A 26,807-nucleotide genomic window follows, 5' to 3' on the forward strand; every position below is an offset into this window, starting at 1 on the left:
TGTTTTTTCAAAAAATTAGTTTCAATAAATAAATCTCCACTCAAAGTTCTTTTCCTTGAATTTGCTGTAATATACTCGGTTACGAGCCTTTATTTATCTACGAGTCCCTCTTTTGTCTTTCTCACACGCAGAGTTGTACCATTCGTTTTTATGTTCAGGACACGTAACTGGTGCCGTTACCCTATTATGTGAAAAGCTCGTCTGTAATTTGAAGAAATGTGTAGTTTCAGCACTTATTTTTAAGTACGGCAAATGAGCCAGCCCATTAAAAGTTGCGAGTGTGTTTTCCAGCTATTTTCTCTTTTCCTTTCTCTTCAAATATTCGTAATATGTATCCTTAAAAACTAATTGCTTATATTGTCATTTAATATATAAATGATACTGAAACATATTACGATTTCTAAACAATTCATTTCAAAAAGTTTAAAAATCAAAAACAAATTACAAATCAATCATTTAGAATTCGAAATGTAATCCATTTTTTTGTTTGTGTAAGATTAAGTATTCAATAATAATTATCATTTTAGTGTAGCTAACAGATTTTTGTTTTTGTTTAGACTTTCATAATTCAGCTCAATTATTATTATTATTTTTATTATTATTTTTACTCATTTAAGTAATTATTGTAACATAATTTTAGCTTATACTATAAAACAACTTCTTATTTAATTGCTTCAGAATGGTTTTGAATTAATTTCTTTTTAATATGAGGTCCTAATGTCCGAATACGTGAGAAAAACGATGAGTTCATTTGTATAGTCAAAAATGGAGTTTTTTTTCTTCTTTTTTTTTGTAAATAGTCTTGGAGAATTGAAGTTTATTTCCGAAGTTGTTTCTTTTTATTCTTATTTTTTTATTTAGGATTTATCTTATATACTTGCAAAAACTAATCCTTAACTTTATTTATCAACTCCCACTATAACAAAGGAACAATTCTACTGAGTGCATGTGTATGTCAACAAATTAACTATCCAAAACTTGATCCTATCGACATCATTTCTTACCACACAAATCAGGATCATTTTTTCCATGGATGTTCTCCACATAAATCGTCAACTTAAAAATTTATGTAAAAGGGACTATCAAATATACACCAGTGTCACACGGCCATATTATTACACTACCCAATACGAAAAATAGTTGTTGTATGACTTTTTGTGTGAGCCCTTCGTCTTCGCTAATGTTTAGTAAACATGTTCTGTTAGACAACAAATTTTCGCTTGTGACTGGTCTGTTACGACAGGTTTTATTTTGAAATTTCATTCGTCATCTAGGACTTTTATTTTTGATTTAACTACGATGTGTGACGATGAACGAGTACATCTACCCACATTATTAGAGTCCTTCTAGGGCTCAAAAATATTTAAATATGTTTCGTATCGAATAGTGTAATGCTATGACACAGGCTACCAATCATGGCCCTAGGAGGGACTGACAGTGTCGTAGGACACTAGTCTGAAACTATTTTTTTTTCTTTTATTGGAAACCTAAAACGTTTGAACAAAATCTTTGTGTGTACAGTGCATTCACGACTACGGTTTCATGCTCTAAGATCAGAACTAAAAACTGGTTTTCTTTCATCCAAGCTTTCAAAATATAAATGTTTCGAGAACAGCTCTCATTTTAAATCATAGTCTTCATCATCTGTATTGCTTAGGCTTAGGCCAGATGATTTAGGCGAATCGAAATCGGTGAAAGCGTGATTCTGGATACCGTCGTAGATTTTGTAGGATGGTACACTTTTGTCGAATGATGTTTTCGGCGTTTCACTTTTACCAAACACACTGTCCGACTCAGTTGAACTTCTGTAACTCGAATAGTCGCTTGTATTTTTCGATTTATTTTTTAGGTCTCCGAAAATGATATCAGCATCAGATAACGATCCACTGGATCGTGTAAATTTATTGCTTACAGACTTGTAGCTGTCTAAAGAGCTTTGGCTTTTCGGTTCTTCATAATTTCCTTTACTAGTAAATGTATCCAATGATGATGTGCCTTTGTAGCCATATTTTGACGATTCGTCATTTGTAGCAATTGAGTGGGAGCGTACATCTCGTCTAAAATTGTTGGATGGTGGAATAAATGCACCAGCTGTGGAGACGTTTCCTTTTGTATCAGAAAGTTTCGAATAAACATCTTTCGGAGCGTCGCTAGGTACAAATGAAGATTTGTATTTGGAGTCGATGATGTCAAAACTGTCATCGGATTCAGTCGATGACTTTTTTGTCGTTAACGAATTTTTGTCGAATGGATTAACCCTTTCCATGGATCTAAATTCAGGTTTCTTAATTTCTTTATCAGCGTTACAAAAAACATTGGAAGAACTCATTGCGGTAACTGATGACTCATTGTCAGACTTTACCGCAGTGATGGAAGTAGCAGATGATTCTTCAGTATTGGTTGTAATTGACGGTAAATTTGGTTTTATAGTTTCCGTTGTGTCGGTCGTTGCAGTTGGTTTTATTGTTATTGCACTAAATATTGAAGTTCCCGATGAGTCTGTACTCGTTCTACCACGTTTTTTGTTTGCTAAATCCTACATGTCACCGAAAATTCCTGCAAAGGTTTTCCTCAAATTTTTCATCGTGTCCTCTGCATCTTCAGCCACCGAAGTTTGTCCGGTTGCTTGGCGTTGTGGTGTCTGTCTGGAAGTGTTTGAAGCACCTGATATGATCGACGATTGTGACGCTTGTGAATCACGGCGACCAACACTAGACAATGTCGGAGCCTTTTCGGTCGGTTGTTCAGGTGGTTCCGATGAAACACTACTGAGACTGCCGTGACGTCCAATGGATCCTGGTCCTGGAGTAGTGCGCTCGGGAATCGGTGGTGGACCGCTTGTTGAAACTGGCCGAGGACCAGTTGGTGCGGGTGGAACATTTTCATCAGTTGGACTACCGCCGCGTGACGAGATGGACGATCTGGAAGCGGTCTTTGCCATTTGTGGACGACATACATTCTGACAAGAGAGTTATGGTTTCATCTAAATTTATGTCCTTTTTGTAAGCATAGAAACATTACCTGCATTCGTGACACTACAATATCGGCAATTTGTCTACGGTCATCTTCTTGAGTATCTCCCATCAACTGAAGTGTACTGTCAGATGCCCCCAAAATGAATTCACGTCCATCTTTAGCTACTGCTATAGATATACCGCACACTTCCATTCCGCCAAACATGTCAGACAGCTGCATTCCAAAAGAATTAAAATTTTAATTTATTTGTTAAACACACCCTACCCTTCACAAAACTGTCGACAGTATTCATATTGGATTTCCACAAATCCATGTTGAAATTTTCAACATCTAAGTCTAAACAGATTTGGTTTTTGTTTCTGTTAAAAAAAGAATTTTGCTGCTTTATTAAATGCTCATATACAGTGAACGACATCTCAAATGTCTCACTGTCATTTTTTTCAGAGAATGTCATTGTGAACTTGCAATGACACAATAAAATTCTCAGAAAAATTTAACAGTGAGACATTTGAGATGTCGTTCACTGTAGTTAAAATGAAATTGTTCGACATTCCGTTTTCGCTTCTTTTTCCCATTTCACTTGAACTTCAAAGCACAGACATAAACCATCATGTGTGCTTTCATTTGTTTGTACACAGTGGTTAATTTAAGATACTGACACACACATCATACTACTTAAAGGCCATTTCATGTTTCAGTTTGGCTTCACTTTGAGTCCGAAACCGTATTTGGTACTGCAAATCTACAATGTCTATATTAATATGCAAATTATAGTGCTCGCAATTTGCATATTGACATGTTCTGTTTTTCTTTGCATAAAAATATAACTGAAACTGATGTTGAATCATCTCTTATCTATTTGTCGTTTTTGTTGTTCTTACCTCATTTAGCCAGCCTTTATATTTCTCAGTCATAGCAATTTGTTCGAGCATTGCCGATCCTTGATTTGTTTTCCAATTACCAGAAATCGATTTACGCCTAAAATTAAAATTAATTTCCTGGTAAGTCATCTTACGTAATCTTGTCGATATAAACGCTCTGATTTTGTTTGTTTGTTATTTTCGAAGAAAAACTTATTTATGGTGTGGTATACACATTATTCGAAATAATTTTGATAATATGTAAAACATTTTCAACAAACTTGATATTTATCACTTCACATAAATACTAAGCTTAAGGTAATCGGCGTAGTAGCTGATTATGTGCGAAAGAGGTTTTTTTAAAGTGATTTTACTTTAAAGGTTAACTTCGTAAATGTAGCATAAGCGTTGTAAAAAAGATAGAAATCTCGTGAAATTAATTTCACTCACTTTACTTATGAAATTTACGTGACATAATGGCTTGGCCTCATTAAGAGTCTGTATACAAAGTATTTTTCACATCAGTCAAAAAACCCTTAAAGGGTAAATGTGACGCAAGTCATTCATCTTACTTACAAAATAACTGATATCGCTGAGGGTGACGCATTGTGCGTCGTACGCAAAAGTTTTATCAACAAAAAATTGACTCAAAAAATTTGTGTAAGAAAATTTTACAAAAAGAAATTTGCGTCACAAGTGGCGTTAAGGGTATTTAAGGGTATTTTGACTGATATCACCAATTTTGTAAGTATGTCATTTTGACAACACCAAAAAACATAATGGAAATTAAAAAATTCTAGAGAAATCAGGCTAAATACCAAAATCTAGAAACCAATCTTGGTACACCTCACTTATATCGAAAATAACCCAAATCTATCCAAAAATCCCATGGAAGTTCGGTAGTGCCAGAGGAATCATCTGTCATCCCAAAATTTATAGAGCCAACCTTGGAACTCCTCATTCACGTCGAAAATCGAAAATAACCCAAAACCATCAAAAAATCCCATGGAAGTTTGGAAGTGCCAGAGGAATCATCTGTCATCCTAAAATTTACGAACCAACCTTGTAACCTTGGAACCACTCATGTCGAAAATAGCCCAAAACCATTAAGAGTCTGTTTATAAAGTATTTTTCACATACTTTGTACTTTGTAATGTGAAAATAGTCTATGAATAGTGCTTAAGCTGGTCAGACCAGACCAGACACTGTAAATTAATTAAAACGAAAATCAAGAATTGTGATGAAAAAAAGACTTGCAAATTCTCCTCGGAAAAACCTGAATTGATCAAAGTATATACAAAAAGAACGAGCTAGTCAAAGTTGTGAAATATCGGCCAACTACTCACCTTATTCATTCACCAAATCAATTAACTTACATGAATGCTTTATAGTTTGTACCAATTTTCTGAATGTGAATATCAAATTTAGCATCGATATATGGCTCAAGTGTACAATAACATTGTACGTCGGATGACGAACCAGTTAAAAGACCTGCAGCATCTTGGAGTGCACTTTGGTTGTCAAGGCGTGCAGTCGCTGCGCCTCCATGACAATGGCCTGCTTTCAAGACGCACGGATATTTTTGCCAACTGAACTGAAAAAGGTATACAAATATTGCAATTGAATTTTATGTGCATTAAATGGAAAAGATTAACTCGTTTGCATAACCGTTAAACAATATTGGCTCGTGTTACATTTGAATTTTACTTGATATGCTCGAAATTTTTCGAATTTTCTTGCAACTGCATTTCGAGAAAGTTTTCAGAAAATTTCGTGGAAATCAAAATAATTTGAGAAAATTCAAGAAAATACTCTGTCTCAAAAATAGGCCCTGTTTTATATGACAGTTTATAATGTAAACAACGTGACGAGCACGAATTTTGAGAATTCACTCTCTGAATCATTCAGAACCGAGCTTCACTCAACCGCTGAATTCGTATCTCAAATTTTAGAAATTTTAGTTGTTTGTCCGCAACAATTGAAACACACATATTTTTTCGCATTTTGATTTTAATTTAAAAACTTAAATATTCGAAGGTAATTTTTCGACATTAAAACGGAATTTTTCCAATCGACTGAAATAATTTTGAATTACAAATTCAAAATACATTTGGTCCATAGTCCTAAAAATGATTTCTACTCGAGTTTCTATTATTATTAAATAAAACACGACCTAGTGAATTATTTGAACCAATGCCAAATTGTAAATATAGAAAACGTTCATTAAAAGAAAAAATGTTTAAAAAATTTAAATTTATCAAACAACAACAACAAATTTTGCAAACAACAACGTATCATCATACAAATATAGGCACTTAATGAACTTATTTTCTAAGTAAATACTGATTAATTGCACGTATATCGCAATTCCAGTGATGAATTATATATTTATAGAATTCAATAAACAAGTGGAAAAATGGAAAATGCTTACATTTATTGTAAAATTAATTGAAACCGGAAGGTGGTATTTATTTTCAAAGTGCACTTAAGACTCGGTATAAATTTAAATTCGGTGAAAATATTGGATGAAACGTCCGTGTTAAAATATTTCTATTTTGACGAGTCGGAAGTTTGTATACCACTGATAGCAAAGACCATGTAACACACTTAATCAAAACAACAATTTACATACACGGTTCCTTAGCCCTTAGACCAGACGAACGTTGTAAATGTAATCACGTAATTAAGTTTTATGATAAATTTACACATTCTGAGCGAAATTATTTTCAGGTTCATAGTCTATTCAATCGTATGTTAAGTATGCACCGTCATAATGTAAATCTGTAGGTGATGTTATGATTTCTATTGAATAAATTGCAGACGTCCCACTGTTTCTCTGTGTGGCGGATATTTATTCAGATATTTCGAACAAAATGGAAATTGTACTTTGACGGAAACACAGAAACTGGCGTTAGTAATTCGTAGGTTTGATCTAGGAATGAAGTAGTTGCAAAAAATGTATCTGTGGAGTGATCCATTCACCCTATTTTGAATGGAAAGCTTTCGACTTTTCAATGTGAAGACATGACATTTCTACAGTGTGATCGTAGTCGTGGACGATAATATCGGCCAGAAGACGAAAATATGCAGTTCTGGGCAATATTATCGTTCAAAGATGATATTACTGATTGCAAAATCGATCATTATCGCCCAGAAGGAGATAATATTGTCCAGAACACAATAACATCGCCCAGAACACAATAATATCGCCCAGAGCACGATAATATCAATAAATAAGCGTTATTATTGCCCAGAAATTATCTACCTGGACAGTAATATTACCCATGGTGATATCATCACACACAATTTTCTGGACGATGTTATCATCTTCTAGGTGATGTTATTGACTTCTGGACGATAATCTCGGCGATATTATCATTTTCTGGACGATATTATGATCTTCCGTGCGATGTAAACGTCTTCTGGGTGATAATGTCATCTTCTGGGTGATACTATTGACTTCTGAGTGATAGTACGGTATAAATGTCCTGTCACCGTAACGACAATCTCTCTCACTTTCATTCAGAAGCTCTTGATGTTTTTAAAAAGAAATGTTTCATGAAGGAAAAATGTTTTGACTCGGAACAGTTGTTGACGAAAAAATGGATCGTCTGATAATTTCAGCTCTGACAGTTTAAAATAAAAGATTTCATGAATCAGCTTAGTATCAAAAAAGTAAAAAAAAATATTTATTTATACGAATCTTGATCATCCAAAACAAAGATATTTGTACATACCGATACCAAGAAGAAATGCGCACTCTGCATCTCAGTCATATTCACACTACACAGTCTCTGTAGTATACGGAATATTTAAAATAAATAAATAAAATAAGCAGTTGCCGCTGTCGCATCTGTTATCGTTAAAAGTAATAATGGGGCTATTTATCTTTCAATAGTATCCCGATAGCATAATAGATTTGACCTTAAAATTAAATCCCTTTAAGCGAAACAGTCACGGCATTCATAGAAGATAAGCAAAATTCGTTCGTTTTATCCATTTTTCGTATCACATATTAATAAGATAATTTTCCCGTAAAGTGAATTATTACAAAAGTAAAGCCATGGAGCATACTTTGTATAGGGTGATTAAATTCGATTCATTGCCATATTGTCAGTCATAGTTTTTGTCCATAGTTGACAAAATGTTGGATAAATGTTAGGCCATCAAAATTGATACTTTACAAACACTAACAGTTTCAATACGATCGGTCGGCTTATTCTTTCCAAGGGTATTCGACAAAAACAAATCTGAAGGGTTTGGGATGGATGGTTTTTTCGCAGCAAAGCCCAAGTTTTTCAATTGGTTGAACTTTTCGCCACGTTTAAAATGAATTACGATTACAGTCAAATATGCTGGTAAACAATTTGATTTCCGTTGCGAACACCACCAACCGATAAAAGAAACACCCGGTAATACACAATTTGTGATTTATATAGACAATAGACGCATAATAATTATAGTTGAACGGAGCTATCAGAAACAGTGCCGTAGATATTCAATTCAGCAAGGGCACGACACGGATAGTTTCTTCGCTAAATCCAGTTGATAATGCTGCGAGAAAAACTATAGTGTTTCGTTCAGCCTAATGCGATACGTTAAATATTAAGTGAAGCGTAGTAGAATATTCCCTGTGCCAACATAGCTTAGTTTTTACATTGAGTTATATACTCTAGAGGAGATATGGTGGCTCTGATGATAATGAGCACCCAAGTTTGGGCACGGCACCTCAGACATATTTAAAAATAACAGCGCTGCCATACCGTCTCTTAAGTGTAACTATGAGTCAAGCTCTCCATTTGATTTTTAAGAAAGAATTTGATAAGAAGATTATAGAAATGAGGTAAAGTTTAGTCGAGAGCAATGCATTGTTAGCTTTACAATCTTATCATTTAGCAGACTTTGAAAATGGAATAGTATGTTTCGATCCAGTTTTAGTCAGTTTAATCAAAATAACTAATACATTTGGTCACTTCACAATAAATTCACTTGTTCATTTAGTAATATAAAACCTGTATTTGTTATTCCTCCCGGATACTGTGAAACTGACATGCATCACCCGGACTCCAGCTCACCATATTCTGAACGTGACATACACGGTTTCGTGTTTGGTGTCACGATGCGATAATCTACCATTTTCTTCATATCTATGGAAAGCTTAAACTGACTGCTTACTGTGCGTCACCACAAGCTTAATCTGTTACAGGCGGCAAGCATATGACCAGTAGTATTGTCGGATCTAATACTTCCATCAATCAAAGTGTTTTTAATCTGTTGATTTCAAATCTTGTACTTCAATTTTTTTAACATGCATTTTACTGTATAAAAGATCATATTATCCAGAGCTTGCGTCATTATTTTTGTCGTCGTTATCGATAACAGATGAATAGCCATATGTGACAGGTTAACTCATGATTATTGATTAATTGGATTAGTGGTTTCACTCATTCATGTTTTTGTTCGTTTTTACTTTTGTTTAATTTGTCGTTCTATATTCTTGAAGAACTGCAAATTGCATCTATGATATTATAGCCCTCGCCATTGCATCAGCTCGCAAATAATAAGGTGACAATCCCGGACGACAATTACAGTTCGATAATGGCCTCCAAATGTCAGGTTGCGCGACTTTGTGAACAAGGGAACGAAATGCACTGGAGTGTCGAAGGACAATTTTCTTGTTAAATGAAGTTACAATTGATTGACCGGTTATGTTTAAGTCCAGTTGATCGTTTATCCTTCTTTTATTTTTGACGCTTAAACTTGTACAGAAACTTGTACGATTTGCATTCGATTTTGATTTGTAATTGATCTTTTTAATTGATCTTTATTTCAAAGCTGAGATTTAATTAATTCTAATTGAGGAATATTTTTTGGGGATTTCACGAATTGTAATTTTTCAATACGCCAGAAGGGTCGATGCCCGTTGGTGGCTGATAAAATAATTAAATAAATAAAAACTGCAAACATTCACGCCCGTTGTGAGTAATAACTCATTTTCCAAGGGGGTCATATTAACCTACTGTCATCCAGAGAATAATATACTATGCAACATAAAATGTTATAGTTTCGAATCTATCGATGGTACATCTGCACACAGCCTTGGCAAATATTTTGAAAATACTGAATCATAAATTTAAATATGAAAGTACTTAATATTTCCAATATTAAGTATACGAAAAAGAAAAGATCTGTATACCATATCTGTCGGTATATAACCGAATATTATGTAACGAAATGTGTATTACACATGTATGGATGTTTTTATCCAATGCACAAAACTCTGATTGGAATTATAAACTATACGATACGATACGATATATTTATACATATCAAAGTATAAGCATTTTTTTATTATTATTTTCTTCTCAATTATATGAGTGTTTGTACGAACGTTAAAATCGTCTTGCCTTGGAATTAGTCTAGTTACAGCCGCGAAACTCATCGGTTGAATATTATACACGTTTTATATACGGAGAGTGGTTTCACCGATATATACAGACATTTAAAACGAAACGAAATATTTATATTTCACTTCTATTTATTTTAATAAAATCAACAATTTTAAAATCGGAGTTCTGGTGATAAATTAAAAGTCGACAAAATAAAGAAATTTTGTGTGTTGATTGTGCGCGGTCGGGATATATTCATTTTCTGACAAATATATTTCTTTTCGTAAAAATTTATTTTCATTTATTTTGGTAAAACAAATTTTATGAATGACTTTTCCATGTAGCAGTGAACGCATATATTCATGATTCGTTTGATTCATTTGTGTAGTATTTTCAATCAGATGAAGTGTTATCATATTTGCTAATTTTATTGCACGAACCTATTAAGGTGCGATTACAGCCGTCCAAGTTTGTAAACAATAAATATATATTCTATGTAACATATATTATTATCAGATTGGGTAAACCGAAGTTAAAAAGAAAGTTTTTGAGTTTCGTCGGAGAACAATAACCAAACAAGATATTAATTGTTGTTGAGAGGGAAGCAGAAATTTGTGTTTGTTATCTTTGAAAAAGGTAAAACCATTATAATGTGGTGTATTTAAACAATAATATAATATTTTACGTTGACTGTTATATGAATATATTGAGTAAAATGTAAGATTCTGAAATAGTTGTTAAGAGATGTTAAGTAAATTAATAAATATTCTCGTATTGGCACGTATTATGTTTAACATTTTTCATTCTTGTCTCTGTGTATGTATATCAATAGTTTATCGTCGGTGACGGTGTAATAAATTTCGGGTAAAAAATTCTTCTCATTTTTTTTCGTGTGAAACATTCGGAATAAACGTTCATGTGTAATATGCATGATTGACTGCGAAAGTTTGTCACGTTTTCTTTTAGCGACAGCTGTTACGTTAATGATTGTTGACTCTAGAAACCAAATTAAAAATGTCGAATTAAAGTAATAGTACATTGATGGACAAATGTTGGAAATGGTAATTTTTGTGTGAAATTTACCGAGGCGAAGCCGAGTTTGATAATAACATAAATATCCATTTCCATCATTTGTCCCGAGTAAATTACTTCAAATAAAGAAATGAGATATAGCTTCGCTGCCGCGACGTAAACTTTACTTTACCTCACGCTCTTGAGTAAAAATGGATTTTGGAATTAAAACCGAGTTTTCAGAATATATAAAAGTGAGACTGTTGTTTCCAGTTGATAATGGAATTCGAGTGGGAGTTATTAAACAGAAAAATTGATTATTCCTTTTGAGTTAGAATTAAATAGAATTTTATGAATTTTGTAACTTTAGGAATTGATTTTAGTTTTGTATAGAGAGGCATAGTCACTTAGCTTAAATATTAGCATACATTTGTGCGTTTTGTATTTATTTTTGATATCTTTTTACAAATTTTTTTTTTCTGACGACCTTTATGTCTGGCAGCTTCCAATAAAAAGGAGAGTTGGTTGTGTCAGTTACACCAGCTCTAAGACAATTGAGCAGTTTACCGAAATTTTCATAAACTCCTTAATCTGTTATAGACGGCGAGTATCGGATCTACTTCCATCGATTAAATTATTTTTGTTGTTGTATTCTTATCTTGTACTTCAATTTTCTTAACATTTCCTATTTAAAGTATCATATTAACCAGAGCTTGTCATTATTTTTGTCGTCGTTATCGATAACAGATGAATAGCCGTATGCAACAGGTTAATCGTCTTAGAGCTGGCCAAACAGACACAATCAACTCTATTGGTAGCTAAAACATTTTTGCTGGAAATTAAGGTCGTCATTTTTTTTATAAAATGATATCATCGAAAATAAAATGCGAAGCACACAAATTAAGTCTGGACTTCGAATGCATGTCTCAATATTTTAAGAAATTCTCTTGAACAAAGTTTTAAATAAAATGTCCCGGAAATTATATTCCCTTATCTATTAGCCAATTCTGGCTTGGTGGAGTCTCATACATCTATGAAACTTGGCAATATGTCAAAAGCATTTATCATCGAGTCACTTTTCGCCACTAAGTTCCGAAAAATCTTGCGGTCCACAATACAACACTTTGTTAAAAGAATATGTAATTATACGCCATACACCTGTCGAATCGTTCAGTTAAATTTAAATCAAATCTCTTCGGTTAAAATGAGGCTACGGTGGGTGCCTGCACAAAATCGGTTTTCTTTCAAGGCAATGTAATCAAGATTTACAGAGGTATAATGCAATTAGTGTGTTGCGCGCATAATTTCGAAGTCGAAATCATTAAATGAAATATTTTATTTGTACTACACATGGCGATGATGATATCAATAAAACTTATTGCAATTTCTTTTTCCTTCTTTTTGAGATACTGTGCAACTTAATACGAGTGTGTAATGCATCAATTAAATTATGAATGAATTATAATGCATCAGTTTATCCTTTAAATGTAATTGGTCGTTTTTCATATACACATTGTTGTTGCATCATCATACGCATAAAACATGTGTAATAAAATGTTGTGTATACAATTAGCAATCTTAAGCGGCATGCTGTTTGGAAGATGCGGAACCGCGTACGAGATACGTATCAATAAATTGGCACTATAAGACCAATTAACAGATGTGCTGTACAAAAGCATTCAATTCTGAATTACTATTTTGTAATTGCAGCGATGATGTTCAGGAAAGCATTTGTACATATTTTACTTGGAAATGAAAAACGTTATCTTTCTTTATAGTAAATAAACTACAGTGATTAAAGTCATAAATATGTGCAGCTTTTCGCTTCAGCTGTCGTTGTCAGCTCTTCCAGAAAAGCGCACAGACTATAGTCAGTCATTAATCCGTAAACAAAATCCACACAGTGTCTTCGCTGCGTGAACGTCATCTATGCATACTAACAATGCAGCAAAAATTCTGAGTTCCACTTTGGTTGTTTAGATTCGTGAAAAGTGTCTCAAAATGACTTAAACTCTTACTCGTATAAAATGACTCATTTCAATCACTTGATAGGATCATGAAAAATACTTGAGAAATGAAATTTTGTGTAGGAAGATTTTTATTTTTCAGAAATTATTCACAAACTGTGCGCTAGCCATTATTATGCAAGATTCATGTGAATAATGGATCGGCAGATAGATGCAGTAGTAGCAAAAAACTGCTCAAATTTATTTGTTTTGGCACGCAGTAGTAGATTTCGTCGAAATATGTTGCCCTCTAGTATACTGTTTTGTGAACTAAATCCACGTCCTATGGAACGGTATGAGTCAAAAGCTGTCCACTGTCTGACTTTACAGTTAATGCGAAAACAAAAACAAAATTTGTTACAACGTTCTTCTATTTCGACGATTTCAGCAAAAAAATTATTCTTCAGCAATATTCAGTTGCATTCTTTTATTATGGCTAGCTATAATTTGCACTGGTATTAGGCGTGTTGGGTTTCCATTTCATTCAACATTTAATTCATTTAATTGTTGATTATTTAAAAAAAAAAAGCATTATACCAACCAGTATGCATGTCTTTAGATCACTATTATCGCGTCAATTTTTTGTTACAATTTGTGGATATTCACACTCATCATAGAAAAACAAACCATCCTTTCATAGTCGGACATGACCCTTTCAGCTGATCCACTCATACAACTTCACTACCTTGTACGGTTTTATCCCTACTACACGCACATATGACCATTAAACTTGTATAAACACGTGCACAGTGTGGTTGAACAGCTGATGCAAATTGCGTCACAAATTTGGTTGGGGTTAAGAGGAATGGACCCTGTGCAGTTCCTATATAATGTCCGGAGTGAAAGTGAAAGTGTTACTTTATGAGATGCAGCTAAAGCTAGAGGTGAGTGGGCATACCTAATTTTTATGCCCGCCCTGCCCAAAGCCCAATAATTTAAAGACAGCATGCCCACTGCCCAAGGCCCACATCGGAAATTTTCGAAAAAAAAATGTGAAAATTGTCAATCTGAGGCGAAACTGAGGTTGACAGCACATCGTTCGTGCAAAATTCTAGTGAATTGATGAGTTGGAAACACGATTTTATGTGCGAAAGCCATTTTAAAATTTCTTGATGAACATTACATCGTACGGAAAATCTTGACTACACTTAAGACTTAAGTTTGTGGGCTCACACATTTTTGAAAAGTTCCCATTCTGCGCCCTATGACCACGAAATTCAAAAGTGCCCATGCCCCACTTTTATGGGCAGCCCACTCACCTCTAGCTAAAGCCACTAAATAGAATCATTTTTAAAGAAAAGAATGAAGCGTGGAAACGTCACAGAACCGACGGTAACTTTGTTCATTTTAAAGGACTGAGGAATGCAGCCTCACAGAGCATCCGTCTAGCTAAGCGTCGCTACCACACGCGTAAGTTCGGGTCTTTGATGCCTACGACGAAATTGTGGAGCATCTTACGTGGGTTGGGTCTTTTAAGGGGCTCTGGTGATGCCGTGGCCCCGTATACGCTGGAGGAATTCAACGTCCATTTCACTCAAGGCGTTTATTTAGACTTCCCAGCTCTTATTAATTTGTCGAATACCCCACGGCTATCGACCGGGAACTCCGCAACGTCCCGTAGACAATTTTCTTTTCGTAACGTTACCAACCATGAAGTATGCAAGGCGATTTTTAGCATTAAATCAAATTCTGAGGGCCTCGACGGCATCCCGATTTTATTTATCAAACTAATCCTACCAGCTATTCTGCCAGTGATTACGACCGTTTTTAATGTAGCTTTGACTAAATCTGTATTTCCGAAGTCGTGGAAGCTGTCTAAGGTCTTGCCGAGGCATAAGAATACGCGTGATAAACAGTTGCGAGACTACCGCCAGATTAGTATACTTCCAGCGTTGTCTAAGGTCTCGACTTATAACTCATTGCCACCGAATATTAAAAAAATTAAATCGTTAACTGGCTTTAAGGGTGCATGCAGTGACCATTTTTGTGTCTAAGATTTATGTGTTGTTATCCATTTCGTTATTTCATCGTTTCAGTGACTGAGTTATTTGCCTACGCCCACAGATAATGTGTCGATGCTTGTATGCAATTCTATTGTAGCTCTGTCCCAACTGTTTTTAATTTTTTTTTGACTTCAACGGTTTGTTATCGTACTTTGACTAGATTTACTGCCTGTAGTTATGAACTTACAATCTGAATTTTTCCTTATATTTAATTATTAATTTTGCGTTGATTGACATCCTGCTGTACTTTAAAAGGCTCACAGCCCTTACTCATATTATGACATAAATAAACTAAACTAAACTATGTTAAAATTATGAAAATTAGTTTTGGTTAAAGTTATGTACAAAAAAATGACCACAAGAACCTTTCTACGGCCAAGTAGTCAAACTTACACTCACTCCAAGGGCTCTTATTCGAGAACCAATCACAGATTTTCATGAACTTTTTCTTTCCTCATTTAGAGGATGTAATGAGTTGCGTATTGGTATTCGTGAAATATCTAAAATAATATTTTGTACCACATTTTAAGACCCACTCAAAGTAGGTGAAGATGCACTCAATCTATGCTCTATGTACACAACCTATTCGGATAATTTTCTTTATGGATTTCGTATTCCGAGGTCCCTATTCCCACAATGAAGTGTTACAAACGATGCATTAAACTCACACACGTTGCACGGGGCTAAAAACTAGCGTATTAGTTAAGGTGCTTGCAGTTCATTTTCACATGTTCTTTATAAATAGAGCTACTATATACAATATATCTAAATAAAAATAGTTTCTCGAACAAATTTATATTCTTCATATTATGCGTCTTGAGAGGTTTATCTTTGGTTTGTTTTGTTTTTGTAGAACATACGTTCAGGGGTCATGGGTACTGAAATAAAACGTATTCGTTTCAATGTTCTCAGGTTCTGAAAGTAAAAGGTCAAGACACCTCCGAGGTGACATCACGAAGGTGGAGACAGCAAAATTTTCTGGTCGACTTAGAAGAGAACGTTTTATATTACTAAAAATTCTATAAATATTCTGAACAATCAGGCATGTCCAGATTGTGAAAATGAATAATGTTGAAAATAATACAATCCACTTTTTCTGCAACAAATGTACCTACAAATCAATACGGCAATTCGATACGAGTACATTTTAACGGTAACCTATATAAGCAAAAAAATGTGTCACACAAATTCACCCATATGTCGTACATAAGCGGATGACTGTTTATTTGCCCACCATTGAAACTAATTTCCCAGTAAGGAGTTACTATATTCAAATTAGATGTTCAATTGTATTATTGATGCCGTAAGTGCGCCGAAAAATTTGAAATTTTTTTGAGCAAACAAGTATAACCTCATACAGTCAGAGTCAGTGAAATTTCAGCATGAATTTACTTCTGCTGTTTTTCAGCTGATCCACTTGTTTATACGGTTGAAGTATCTACACGTACGCACGTGGTAGTGGTAAGACCGTATGAATACGTGTAGACAGTTTTGATTATTTGTGTGGATCAACTGAAAAACAGCTGAAACAAATTTAATGCTGAAAATTCACTGCCATTGGAAATCTATTTAATTTAACGTTTTTGTCCGAATATAAGACAAAATTTAACGGTAAATCAATAATTTCAATTATTGTCACAGAGTTAGGGTTCTCTATGGATGACGGTATCATTAGTGTTGGGGCTTACAGTTACTCGGACTTGATCTAAAAAAAATAACAGAAAATGTATTTGTCAAATATTTTAGATCCATCCACTTTTCAGGCATCTTTCATACATTTCCTATGGTCCCACGAACAGTGTACTAGCCTTTCATGGGAATTATTCAACAGCGGTCGACGTTAATAGTCCAAAAACGTTTGTTGGCAGATATTATTGAATGAATAATTGTGTAAACTGTAAACATCTCCCACATTTAATTTAAATAAATTTCAATGAGAATATTGATGTTTCTTTCAGACTATTTTTTTCATTGAAAGTTGATCGATAAAAATGTTTTGATTGCAGATCGAAAATGGCTAGGACTGCATCGTATGTAACGGTGTTGTGTGTTTTATTTATTGCATATTTGGCGGGAATAACACATGCTTGCATGTGCCAACCAGAACATCCACAAACAAAATACTGCAAAGCAGATTATGGTGAGTGTGAACAGTTTGCTTAGAAGGAATGTCTCAGATTGAACCTGTATTGTGCACCTAAAACCGAATGCTAAACGCACGATACGCATTTATGTGGTGACATTGAAGTTGATTCCCTTAATAAAGTAAATTATTTGTTTCCAGTGATTATTGCACGCGTATTAAGAAAATCGGTTCGGAGAGAAAATCACCATGACGTGTACAAAATATTAATCAAAAAATCTTACAAGGTATGTCATATTTATCTAACCGAATATTTTCGGTTTAATTTAACTTAAATCAAAACATCGTTTGGCATCGTTTGGCACATAAGGTAAATGATGGAGAGTTGACCTAATGGAAAAGTGATCCTGAGTTGTCCATGGAAATTTGTATGAAGAAAAAATAATCGATCAACTCACCATCCAATAAACCGCGAGTTGTCCCATGACGTTTGTATATAGGACAATTCACGATTCATTGAAATTATATGAAATCGGACAACTCACGGTTCACTTAGGTTAACTCTGCATTTTTATTAATTAATTAACTTTGTTAAACGAAATCTTCAATAATTAATAAAATGTATGTTAATTAAGTAAACAAAAGATAAATCTTTAAAATAAAAGTGGTTCCATGTAACATAGTTCCAAAATCGATGAGAAATTCAAGTTCAAAGTTGGGACTTGTCAATTTAGGTCAACTCTCCATCATTTACCTTAATAGAAATGCTCAAAATGTATCTCACTGTTCCATCATTACGTATGTAAGAAGCTCATCAGTTGTAATACTCTCTTTAAGTCTAGAGTCGTACAGGGTGTATGACATAATATGATGCCCTTCGCTGTGCTGAGAGTATATGAAGAAACTATAGCATTCACCTTCTCTCTCGATGTTCGATGTTTTCCCTAGGGTCGAAAGTGGCCTATTACAACCCTAGGGAAAACAAGAATAGAATAAAAGATGTTCAAAGATGAATTATGTTCATTTTGACGAGTGGGAGATTGTGATTAAGCCGAAGGAAAATTTGCAAACTTTGGATATGTCGTTGGAATGAATCTCGATTAGTTTTTCCTATTACTCTCAGATTCTATAGTAATGCATTAATATTTCCTTTTTCCATTATTGTCTCAATTGTTATATTTAAAATGGTTTTTTATTGAAAAAATATATTTCAGATGTCAAAAAATGCGAATCATTCACTCAAAGACGGACGCATTATAACAGCATCAAGTGAATCAATGTGTGGTATGCAGCTAAATGTTGGCAGTCTTTATGTAATTTCTGGCAAAGACAACCGAGTCGATATTTGTAATAATTATGTAAAGGAATATTCAAAAATGACAATTGTTGAGCGGCGAGGCTTTGCCGGTGGCTATAAGAAAGGATGCTTGTGTGAGGTATATTAGAGTAATGGATGGATGATAAACATAGGGCTTGATTTTTCGTATCTTTCTAATTGAAGATCAACATGGCTCGATGGTCACCATATCAACATCAACGATTGGGAACGTGTAATTGGGAACTGTTTTCGAAATGTGAAACGAATTACGGTGCATGCGTTCCATCACGAGGTACTATGACTCCCGAGGGTAAACCAGTTAAGTGCCATTGGCGACAGAGTCCATTGTATACGGATTGTATAGATGCTCTGCTTTAGTGATGTATGTTAATTTGATTCTTTCTGTTTGTTCATAATTTATTTTTATTTTTTGGGTTAATTTTAGTTATTTACTTATATATAATTGTCGATTTGTAAGCGAAAAACAAAAAAATATCTACCACAAAACCACCCAACACAATTTGAGATACGTTTGAAATAACTTTTTTATTCTTTGTTAAATAATATTTATTTGTAATTACAAGCGAGAATATAACTTTCAAAAAATTGTACAATAAAAACGGTGTTTTGCTACTCTGAATTCTCATCGATTTTTCTTTCTATTTTAAAGTTCCAAAACTTATTTTCTGTGGAAGCAGAGTCTAAACCAACTTATCACAAAATATTCCGATCCATTTTACTCCTTCGAAGATTCGTGGAAGTTTCCCATAAGAGTGCGTTGGTTAGAGTGCAAAAAGATGTATTTATTTCTCTCTTAGCAGCGCGCTCTTATGTAAAATTTGGACTAGTTTTCGTAGCCCTTTAATGGGTCGGACAATTTTGAAGTTTGGTGTCGGCAGTACATTATTTCGTGACGCTCTAAACAAGAAAGAAAAAAACATGGAAGGTCGATAAGAAATACCCTAAGGTATACATAACATGATTGCAAACATGATTCACTTACTTGTTAAAGATTGTGTAATATACTGTCACGAAACAGTTAATCAAAGAAAAACGATTTTTCACGCGCGCTGTGTTTTGCCTGATTTTCTCCCCTCGATAGCCCATGAGAAAATTGTGTTTTCTTGACGACTGGTCGAATGACATTTCTAGTGAGAAAAGTGCAGCACTTTCTCTCCCGTGGGGAGAAATAAAACTTTTCTCATTCGAACTGTCAGGTTGTTTATGTTTTTGAAAATACTATGGCAAATCGATGTTTTCGTTTCGTGGAGAAAAACACAACATGCACGCAGGAAAAACGTTCACCCCTGGGAGAAATAGCAAATTCCAACTAACTACTTGCAATTATTCTCGGATTCGGCATTACTTCGAACAAAGGAAGTAGCAGATTTAGTGACTACATCTCGATACACTTGCCTTTGATGAAAGAGAGTTGTGAAATGCCTCGGGCTCTTCATTAATGAAAGCTTCACGTGGAATGGCCACTTTACCGAAGTCATTAAGAGAATCTCACCAATCATCGGTGTTTTCAGATGTTTGAGAAATCTAGTGCCAAGACGAGCTTTGTTCAATTAATATCCGTTCGTGCAATCGCACCTAAATTACCTGAATCCGATTTGGAATACCGCACCAATTTGTGCATTGAATGATTTGTTCTGCTACAGAAAAGAGCACTTCGTAATATACACTGTTTGAAGTTCAGAGATTCTGTGAAAGATTACTTCAATGGATCGATTCTACCGATCCATCATTTCAATGCCCTTCAGATAACGTTGATAGTTTTTTCTCTAAATAATGGCCTAATGAAACACAATGTTGAAGTGTTACTTTTGCATCAGCGAACAAACATTTTGTATGAAGGGACAGTCTGTACTATTGTGTCTAAGGTTTGATATGCTAATCTCGAATCAATCTTCAAACATCGTTGCTGCATAGTTTTAACGAAATATATCTTTTTGAATTCAGAAGCGTTGTTCTAGATCATTTTCAAATTTCAACATTCCTTTCAAAAGCTCCATTGGATGCACTAATGTCATTGTTTTTGTGGATATAATAACAGTCCGAGCTGGACACACTCCACTCATTGGTGGATTAAAATTGATATAAAAATTCTGACTAACTTACCAGATCTCTGGCATTCGGGAAGAATGTTTGTTCAATCAATGGGAAAGCATCTCGACCCTGACGACGCTGCAACTGAAGTAAGTGAGCAAAGATCCATGGTTTGTCCTGAAAAAAAAAACAGTTTGTTCAGCGTTCACTTGAGTGAAGACATTCTAATTTTTTCTTCTAAAAAACAACATTGATGAGTGATGCAACAAGCACATAGGCTACCAAGCAAAAGCCAAACATTAATGCTCTTGGACAATTGTTCGGTTGCTTTTGAGCTCATTGATAGCATTTAAAGAAATTTATTTAGTTTTTACGGAAGTGGAGCTGAAGGCTTACCTGGAACTGGTAAACGGAATTCAATGAATTAATGCATGGCACACCGCCGTACTTCAGACCTAGAAGTGTCGACCGAAAATCTCGAGAGCCATCTCTAGGCGCCTGCCGTATTAAGACAAAGTCCGGTCTGAATGAACGTGCGACCTTAAAACGAAAAATACGTCGGAAATTATTCGCAATAAAAGTTTTGATTGATTTGAAGTTACCTTGGTTCCACCTCTATAAACTGCCATTGTCACCATTGTTCCTGCATCTGCATTTGCCGTTAGCGAAATTTCCTGATGAATTTTAAAACAGTTTTGCGTTTGGTCCTTGGAACAATTACTGTTAGCACATTGAATGACTTACCTTGAATTCTGCTTGTTCCACTCGAATGTCGTAGTCTCCATGTAAACGTTTTCCACGGAAGTACTTTGTCCAGTCTGTATTCTGATCATCTAGCACTAGTAATGTAAAGCACTTGTCTTTGTTAAATGTTGGTCGTGTAGCACTGGAAACAGCAGCTCCTGTAAAGCAGAAGAAGATATTTAAACGTTACGACTGTCAATGAGATTGACAACAGTGAATTACCAATAATGGATGCTCCTTGATCTCTAGCAGCTCCAGTTAGACTCTGGACGCGCTGAAGTAGACTTTCTCTTGATTTGGCCGGACTTGCCGGGGCACTCGTACCTCTCGGTGGACCTTTGCCAAAGCTCAGCGACAAATCTGGCGTTTTCGAAGCCGAATTTGTTCCACCTGATGGTGCCGTACCAGGAGCTGTGAATTTTAACCGAATGTAAGTTCGGCGACATGATTTATAGTATTTTATTGTTCACCTGGCGGTGGAGGAATATTCGGCGGTCCACTCTGAGGCATTGGCTGTTGCTGTAGAGGTGGCCTAGCAGTAGCTGGCAGTTCATTCGGATCGGTATCGTCACATTCGGAAGATAAATCGCCGGAGCTGAACCTTAAAAAGTTTTTATTATACACAACAATTTTAGCTGGATGTGTGATTTGATTGTGCTTGGCAATGGTTCATTTATATGCAAAAATAGTAGGCTCATAACACCTGCCATCAAGATGAGATGATACATTTGGCTACTGATGCATTAAGATCAATTAATCTCTGCAAATTTGTAGCCTACATTTAAGCAGAAAAATGTTCTTTTTTGATGATTTTTCTGAAGCAAATTTTATTTTTTAAAGTAAAACCACGCAAAAATGTGTTAATTTTAAAGGAAAAATTGGTTCCACTTGGAGAAACCTGTGCAGATAACATGAATTTACACAATTTGCAAAGGTTTGCCCAAGTCGGATAAGTTATGACTCACAAACCAATTTTTCCTTAAAATTAACACATTTCACTTCCTGGCTTTAATGGTTTTACTTTATCAAAACAAGATTTTGGTTCAAAGAAACCATCAAAAATCGAATATTTTTCCGCCTAAATGTAGGCTACAAATTTGCAAGGGGTCCATTGCTCTTAAATAGAAGGAGCGATGATTCGACATTAACGACGTTCTGAACTGATAATGCTCGTACTGTAATCGTTTTGATGATACTTAAAATTTATATCGTATACTGACAAAAAAGAGTTGAAAATCGTACCTGTTGCAGGTATCTTTGTCTCCAGGTAACCTACAATAGTTGTCACAGCTGTAGCTTCCCATATGAAAAATACAGCTGTAGCAGATAAAATAGATTACCTGGAGACAAAGTTACCTGCAACAGGTACGATTTTCAATTATTTTATATCAGTATACTGACTTAAATACTCAGACGACATCAGCAGCCACAGCATCACCAGAGCGAAACTCTGTGTTTCTAGAATGCCCAGTTCCCATTAGCGCAGGTAAATTTAACAACTGTCAGTTAAATTAATCCGATCAAAAAGTGGGGTCGGAGCTATACTAAGTTTAACGATCGATAAATTTAACTAAAATTTCCAATGGAGTTAAATTCATCAGCTCCGTTTAATGCTGATGAGAATTGGGCTATAGTAAGACGAAAAATGTTCTTACCGTCGCTTCAAGAAATTAACATTAGAGGTGATGCTGGTTTTAAAATTTGAGAAATTCAGTGTGGAGCTTTTTTCCTGTGAAAAACACAAAATTAATCTGGTTTAGCCACTGACATCATAATATTGTTTTGTTTCATTTATTTTACCTGGGGGGCGCAAATACGCCCGCACCCTACGTTTGCTAGTGCACTAATATTGACTACCTAGTAGTTTTATAGACTGAACAATTTTTTTTGTTCAGTTTTGAATCCAAATTGGTTCGATGGCTTTAATATATCTGCAAAAAAAAATTATAAAATTAATTTTAATTGTAAGGTGGAGTAAATACAGTTATTGTCAAGGATAGTATGGAAACTTAATTGTGAAGAGCTTTCGACAGCTTTAAGCTTCTTTTGTATTCTACTGAATATTTCACTTTTCAGAAAGAAATTCAAAGCTTTCGGGAGCTCTTCAAGGCACACAATCAATGTGATACGGTGTTTTGGCTTAACACGGCAGAAACGTTGAACGATACTCGGTGATAAATGCTTTGCAGGGTCGGTTCGGCTAGGGACCTCAAGTCACAAGCACACATATTATGTCTAAAAGGCATTTATCACTCGTAGGAAATGTTAATGCATTACTTTCCCTCGATCCTTTTCAAAATCGAAGTAGTCGAAAATTAAAAAAATGAAGTTAGGTTAGGAGAGGCATGCTACGAATGGCGCTATGTAAAGTGGAGTTTCGAATTGTTAAAATCGATCTACGCTGATGATCTGTTTCTCTCGATCCACTCTAAGTGAGGGTCGTCCAATCTGTATGTCTTTTGCATAATCTTTTGAATCGAGTTGTCTACTCTGGTAACAAAACGAAACTTAAAATGTAAACGCTGACACTTCAACGTTCTATTCAGCTCTATTCATTACAATGTTCTAATGCTAAAAAATTTATGTGAAAAAAAACCGCTGAACGTGAGTGTTCTTTCATAACCTCGATTCTAAGATTTCAGAATGTTGAAACGAAAACTCATCATGGGCATCAGTCAATGGATTCCCGGGCATTGTCTAACTAAATTTTACGATCTTTGCTGAGTACGTATAGTATAGTGTGACAGAGGTATGGCAATATTGAGTAAATCGCTAATATTTTCATCTGATTAACAACCTGTATCTCAGATATACAGCATTGGTAATGGATGGGTTTGGAAATATGAAGGTTCTCTAGTTTCCATTCTGAACATGATTTTTCTCAAATTGCTGAGTGTCAAATTTGGAAAAGCCATCACGGTAAGCCTACTTCTAAAAATACGACAAATTTTTATCCCTTTAGCATTATCCACTGCATATAGAATGCGTTCATTGGGTGGAACATGTTTCTTCAACTCAAATTTTTGGGCTTCTCCAAACTTAAACTTTTCTTGAAAAATGGATGAAGAATACGGAGGGTCTCAATTGAAGGTGTGTTTAAGCAGAGAAGAAAATATTGAAGGAGAATTATTGAGTAAGTTTCGATAGAAGCGAGTACAGTTTTTGCTGTTTTTCAGCTTGTTCACTCATACAGACGATAGGGCTGATACGGGTGGATAGTTACGTGCACTGCACATGCGTGGTAGTGGTAAAACCTTATAAAGATGTTGAAGTTCTGTTGGACTAGCTGAAAAACAGCTGAAGCAAATTCATGTCCGAATTTCCATGATGTCGACTGTTATTCACAAATAAATTTTTGGTAAACAAGTATGATGGGGAAAATTAAAAATGACTTGGAGGTGTGGAATGGTAGTATTGATGATGTTGTGTTATTTGTTCAATTATCGAAAATGTAAAATAATAATTCTCTGAGACTACTAAGCCAAGTAACGTTAAACAACACCCTATATACTAATGGAACTATTCACAAATAGTCAATTATTATCTTAACTTGAATCAATTTAGCAGTGATGAGCCACTTAAACCGAGTGCAAGAGAACTGCCTAAAGAAAATGGTGCCACAAGAAAGTTTCCTGTCGCACAATACACGTAAATATTCTAACACGAAGTTAAATGTATACACATGACTTTTTGTGCGCTCGTCTAAATGACAGGACATTGACTTTCTATTAAATGATGCAAAAGTTATGTAACAAAATGAAAATAAAAGTTATCGCTGGTTCTTTCATGTTTTATAAAATTTGCTGTTCCAAAGAAAGAATAAAATTCATTGGAAATGAGAGGAAGTTCGTCGGGACAGAGTCTATTCTTAGGTTTTACGTAAAGGCGAAAAATTGTGAGAATCAGAATCCAGAAGACACTGAGAATGGTTGCATGAAAACTATATCGTTCATTGCAAATCAATGTGACTCCAGAATCATTTTTCCATTATCAATTAAAATAATTGCTGGGTGACAATCGGAAACAGCAATAACATTTTTCTTCTATGAAAAAGCTTGACATGAACAACATGAAGACAAAATTCCTACATTGACAAAATCCAAAATTTCACTAAACACGAATCTGCAACTTTCAACAACTTTTTCGTACAACGGGCAGTCTGTCTAATCAACTTGGAAAAAGCAAAATTTGTGTGCATTTGCACCAATTGAGAGCGTTTGAACTAAAATTAATAATCGAAATACGACTTTCCTTCACACCGCTTTCAATTACCCCGAAATCGACTAAAAATTTCTAAGTCGAACCGAATGGTACATCCCACAAAAGAAAAGAGCGAACCATTAAAACGAAACTCGTTTTCATTTTGCTCCACAAAATAAACTGTTTACTACATTAATGGCACGAACGGAAAAAGTTAGTTTTCTCACCACCTTGTATGTTCCTTTTATGAAATTTTGAAAATTTCAATTAACGAAATAATTATAAATCTGTTAGAAAACTGGCTCGTTGTTTTATCTTGTTAACGGAGCAGAAGAATTTTTAATAATTTTACTCAAATGCTTTACTTTCGAAATTTACACCAAAGAAAATTCGTACAAAAAAAAATTGCGCATGTGCAGTGCATATTGATCCATCATTATTCATTTTTATCAATCAGTCAATTTCATTCATTTTAAAGTTCATTCCATTTAAACAATATTATACAAAATATGAAAATCACTTTTAAACTTTTCCGAAAAAAGTATTTACCAAAAAAGTGAACAAAATCTTAAACTTAATTTAGTTGATGCCCTTCAACTAACGCAACATTTTTTACCTATAATATTTTGTTAACCGAGAAACGATGATTTTCTCGCTTTTTACAAACACATTCCACAGAAAACCGAACTCGAATGTGGTGTGTACCGGGTACGAAACGGATAAGGTAAAGAAACGAAGTTACACTGTTTGTTTATTCCATAAAAAGGGATGAATGTGTCTGGCTCTCATATTTTCTATTTCGTCTTTCTGCCGCTCCATATTTTGGAAAGTAATATACAAGTGCAATGGAATCTGGAATCCGGAGAATAGTATTTTCATATTCAGTTTTCTCACATTAAATGCGCCCTAATTCTGATTTTCTTTTTCCTGCCTTACAACCAAATAACGTTTTGTATAATGTAATGCATTTTGCTTCGTATAAATTGGTAAGTAGTCATCTGCATAATTACGTAACATCCCTAATATTAAATCTCAAAACAAATTCAATTAATTCAATTCATAAACGAAGTATACACTGTATGCTATACAGGCCCGTCTTTATTGTTTGGGCGCCAAAAGCCAATGAATTTACAAACCAGGTATGGTCTGTCCATACAAACCGGAG

General features: G+C 34.7%; 2 protein-coding genes across 2 annotated transcripts; one reads left to right on the plus strand and one right to left on the minus strand.

Annotated features, from left to right (window-relative positions):
• Positions 1-826: 826 nt before the first annotated feature.
• LOC119067018 (synapsin) lies at positions 827-26,377 on the minus strand. Its single transcript, XM_037169746.1, has 13 exons — positions 26,259-26,377; positions 23,243-23,373; positions 23,098-23,171; positions 21,913-22,043; positions 21,665-21,853; positions 21,443-21,600; positions 21,301-21,372; positions 21,095-21,238; positions 20,771-20,875; positions 5,213-5,430; positions 3,858-3,954; positions 3,022-3,189; positions 827-2,959 (listed from the first exon to the last, which is right to left on the minus strand). Exons 4-13 carry the CDS (start codon positions 21,950-21,952, stop codon positions 2,537-2,539), a joined length of 1,614 nt encoding a protein of 537 aa, XP_037025641.1. The 5' UTR covers positions 21,953-22,043; positions 23,098-23,171; positions 23,243-23,373; positions 26,259-26,377; the 3' UTR covers positions 827-2,536.
• LOC119067019 (tissue inhibitor of metalloproteinase) lies at positions 10,246-19,277 on the plus strand. The gene is made up of 5 exons (XM_037169747.1): positions 10,246-10,861; positions 17,252-17,385; positions 17,530-17,615; positions 18,543-18,764; positions 18,830-19,277. The coding sequence occupies exons 2-5, from the start codon at positions 17,259-17,261 to the stop codon at positions 19,022-19,024; spliced, it is 630 nt and encodes a 209-aa protein (XP_037025642.1). The 5' UTR covers positions 10,246-10,861; positions 17,252-17,258; the 3' UTR covers positions 19,025-19,277.
• Positions 26,378-26,807: the final 430 nt, after the last annotated feature.

This window comes from Bradysia coprophila (assembly GCF_014529535.1).
Source record: "Bradysia coprophila strain Holo2 chromosome X unlocalized genomic scaffold, BU_Bcop_v1 contig_117, whole genome shotgun sequence".
Taxonomy (NCBI): domain Eukaryota; kingdom Metazoa; phylum Arthropoda; class Insecta; order Diptera; family Sciaridae; genus Bradysia; species Bradysia coprophila.

Bases quoted from the DNA above. Each gene is read 5' to 3' on its own strand.
- LOC119067019 (XM_037169747.1), top strand. From the start codon at position 17,259: ATGGCTAGGACTGCATCGTATGTAACGGTGTTGTGTGTTTTATTTATT. The intron at 17,386-17,529 runs GTGAGTGTGAAC...ATTTGTTTCCAG, and splicing joins ATACTGCAAAGCAGATTATG to TGATTATTGCACGCGTATTA. The intron at 18,765-18,829 runs GTATATTAGAGT...TTCTAATTGAAG, and splicing joins AGAAAGGATGCTTGTGTGAG to ATCAACATGGCTCGATGGTC.
- LOC119067018 (XM_037169746.1), bottom strand. From the start codon at position 21,952: ATGCCTCAGAGTGGACCGCCGAATATTCCTCCACCGCCAG. The intron at 21,239-21,300 runs GTAACTTCAAAT...TTTCGTTTTAAG, and splicing joins TTTATAGAGGTGGAACCAAG to GTCGCACGTTCATTCAGACC. The intron at 5,431-20,770 runs GTAAGTTAGTCA...TACCTTTTTCAG, and splicing joins TCCCGAATGCCAGAGATCTG to TTCAGTTGGCAAAAATATCC.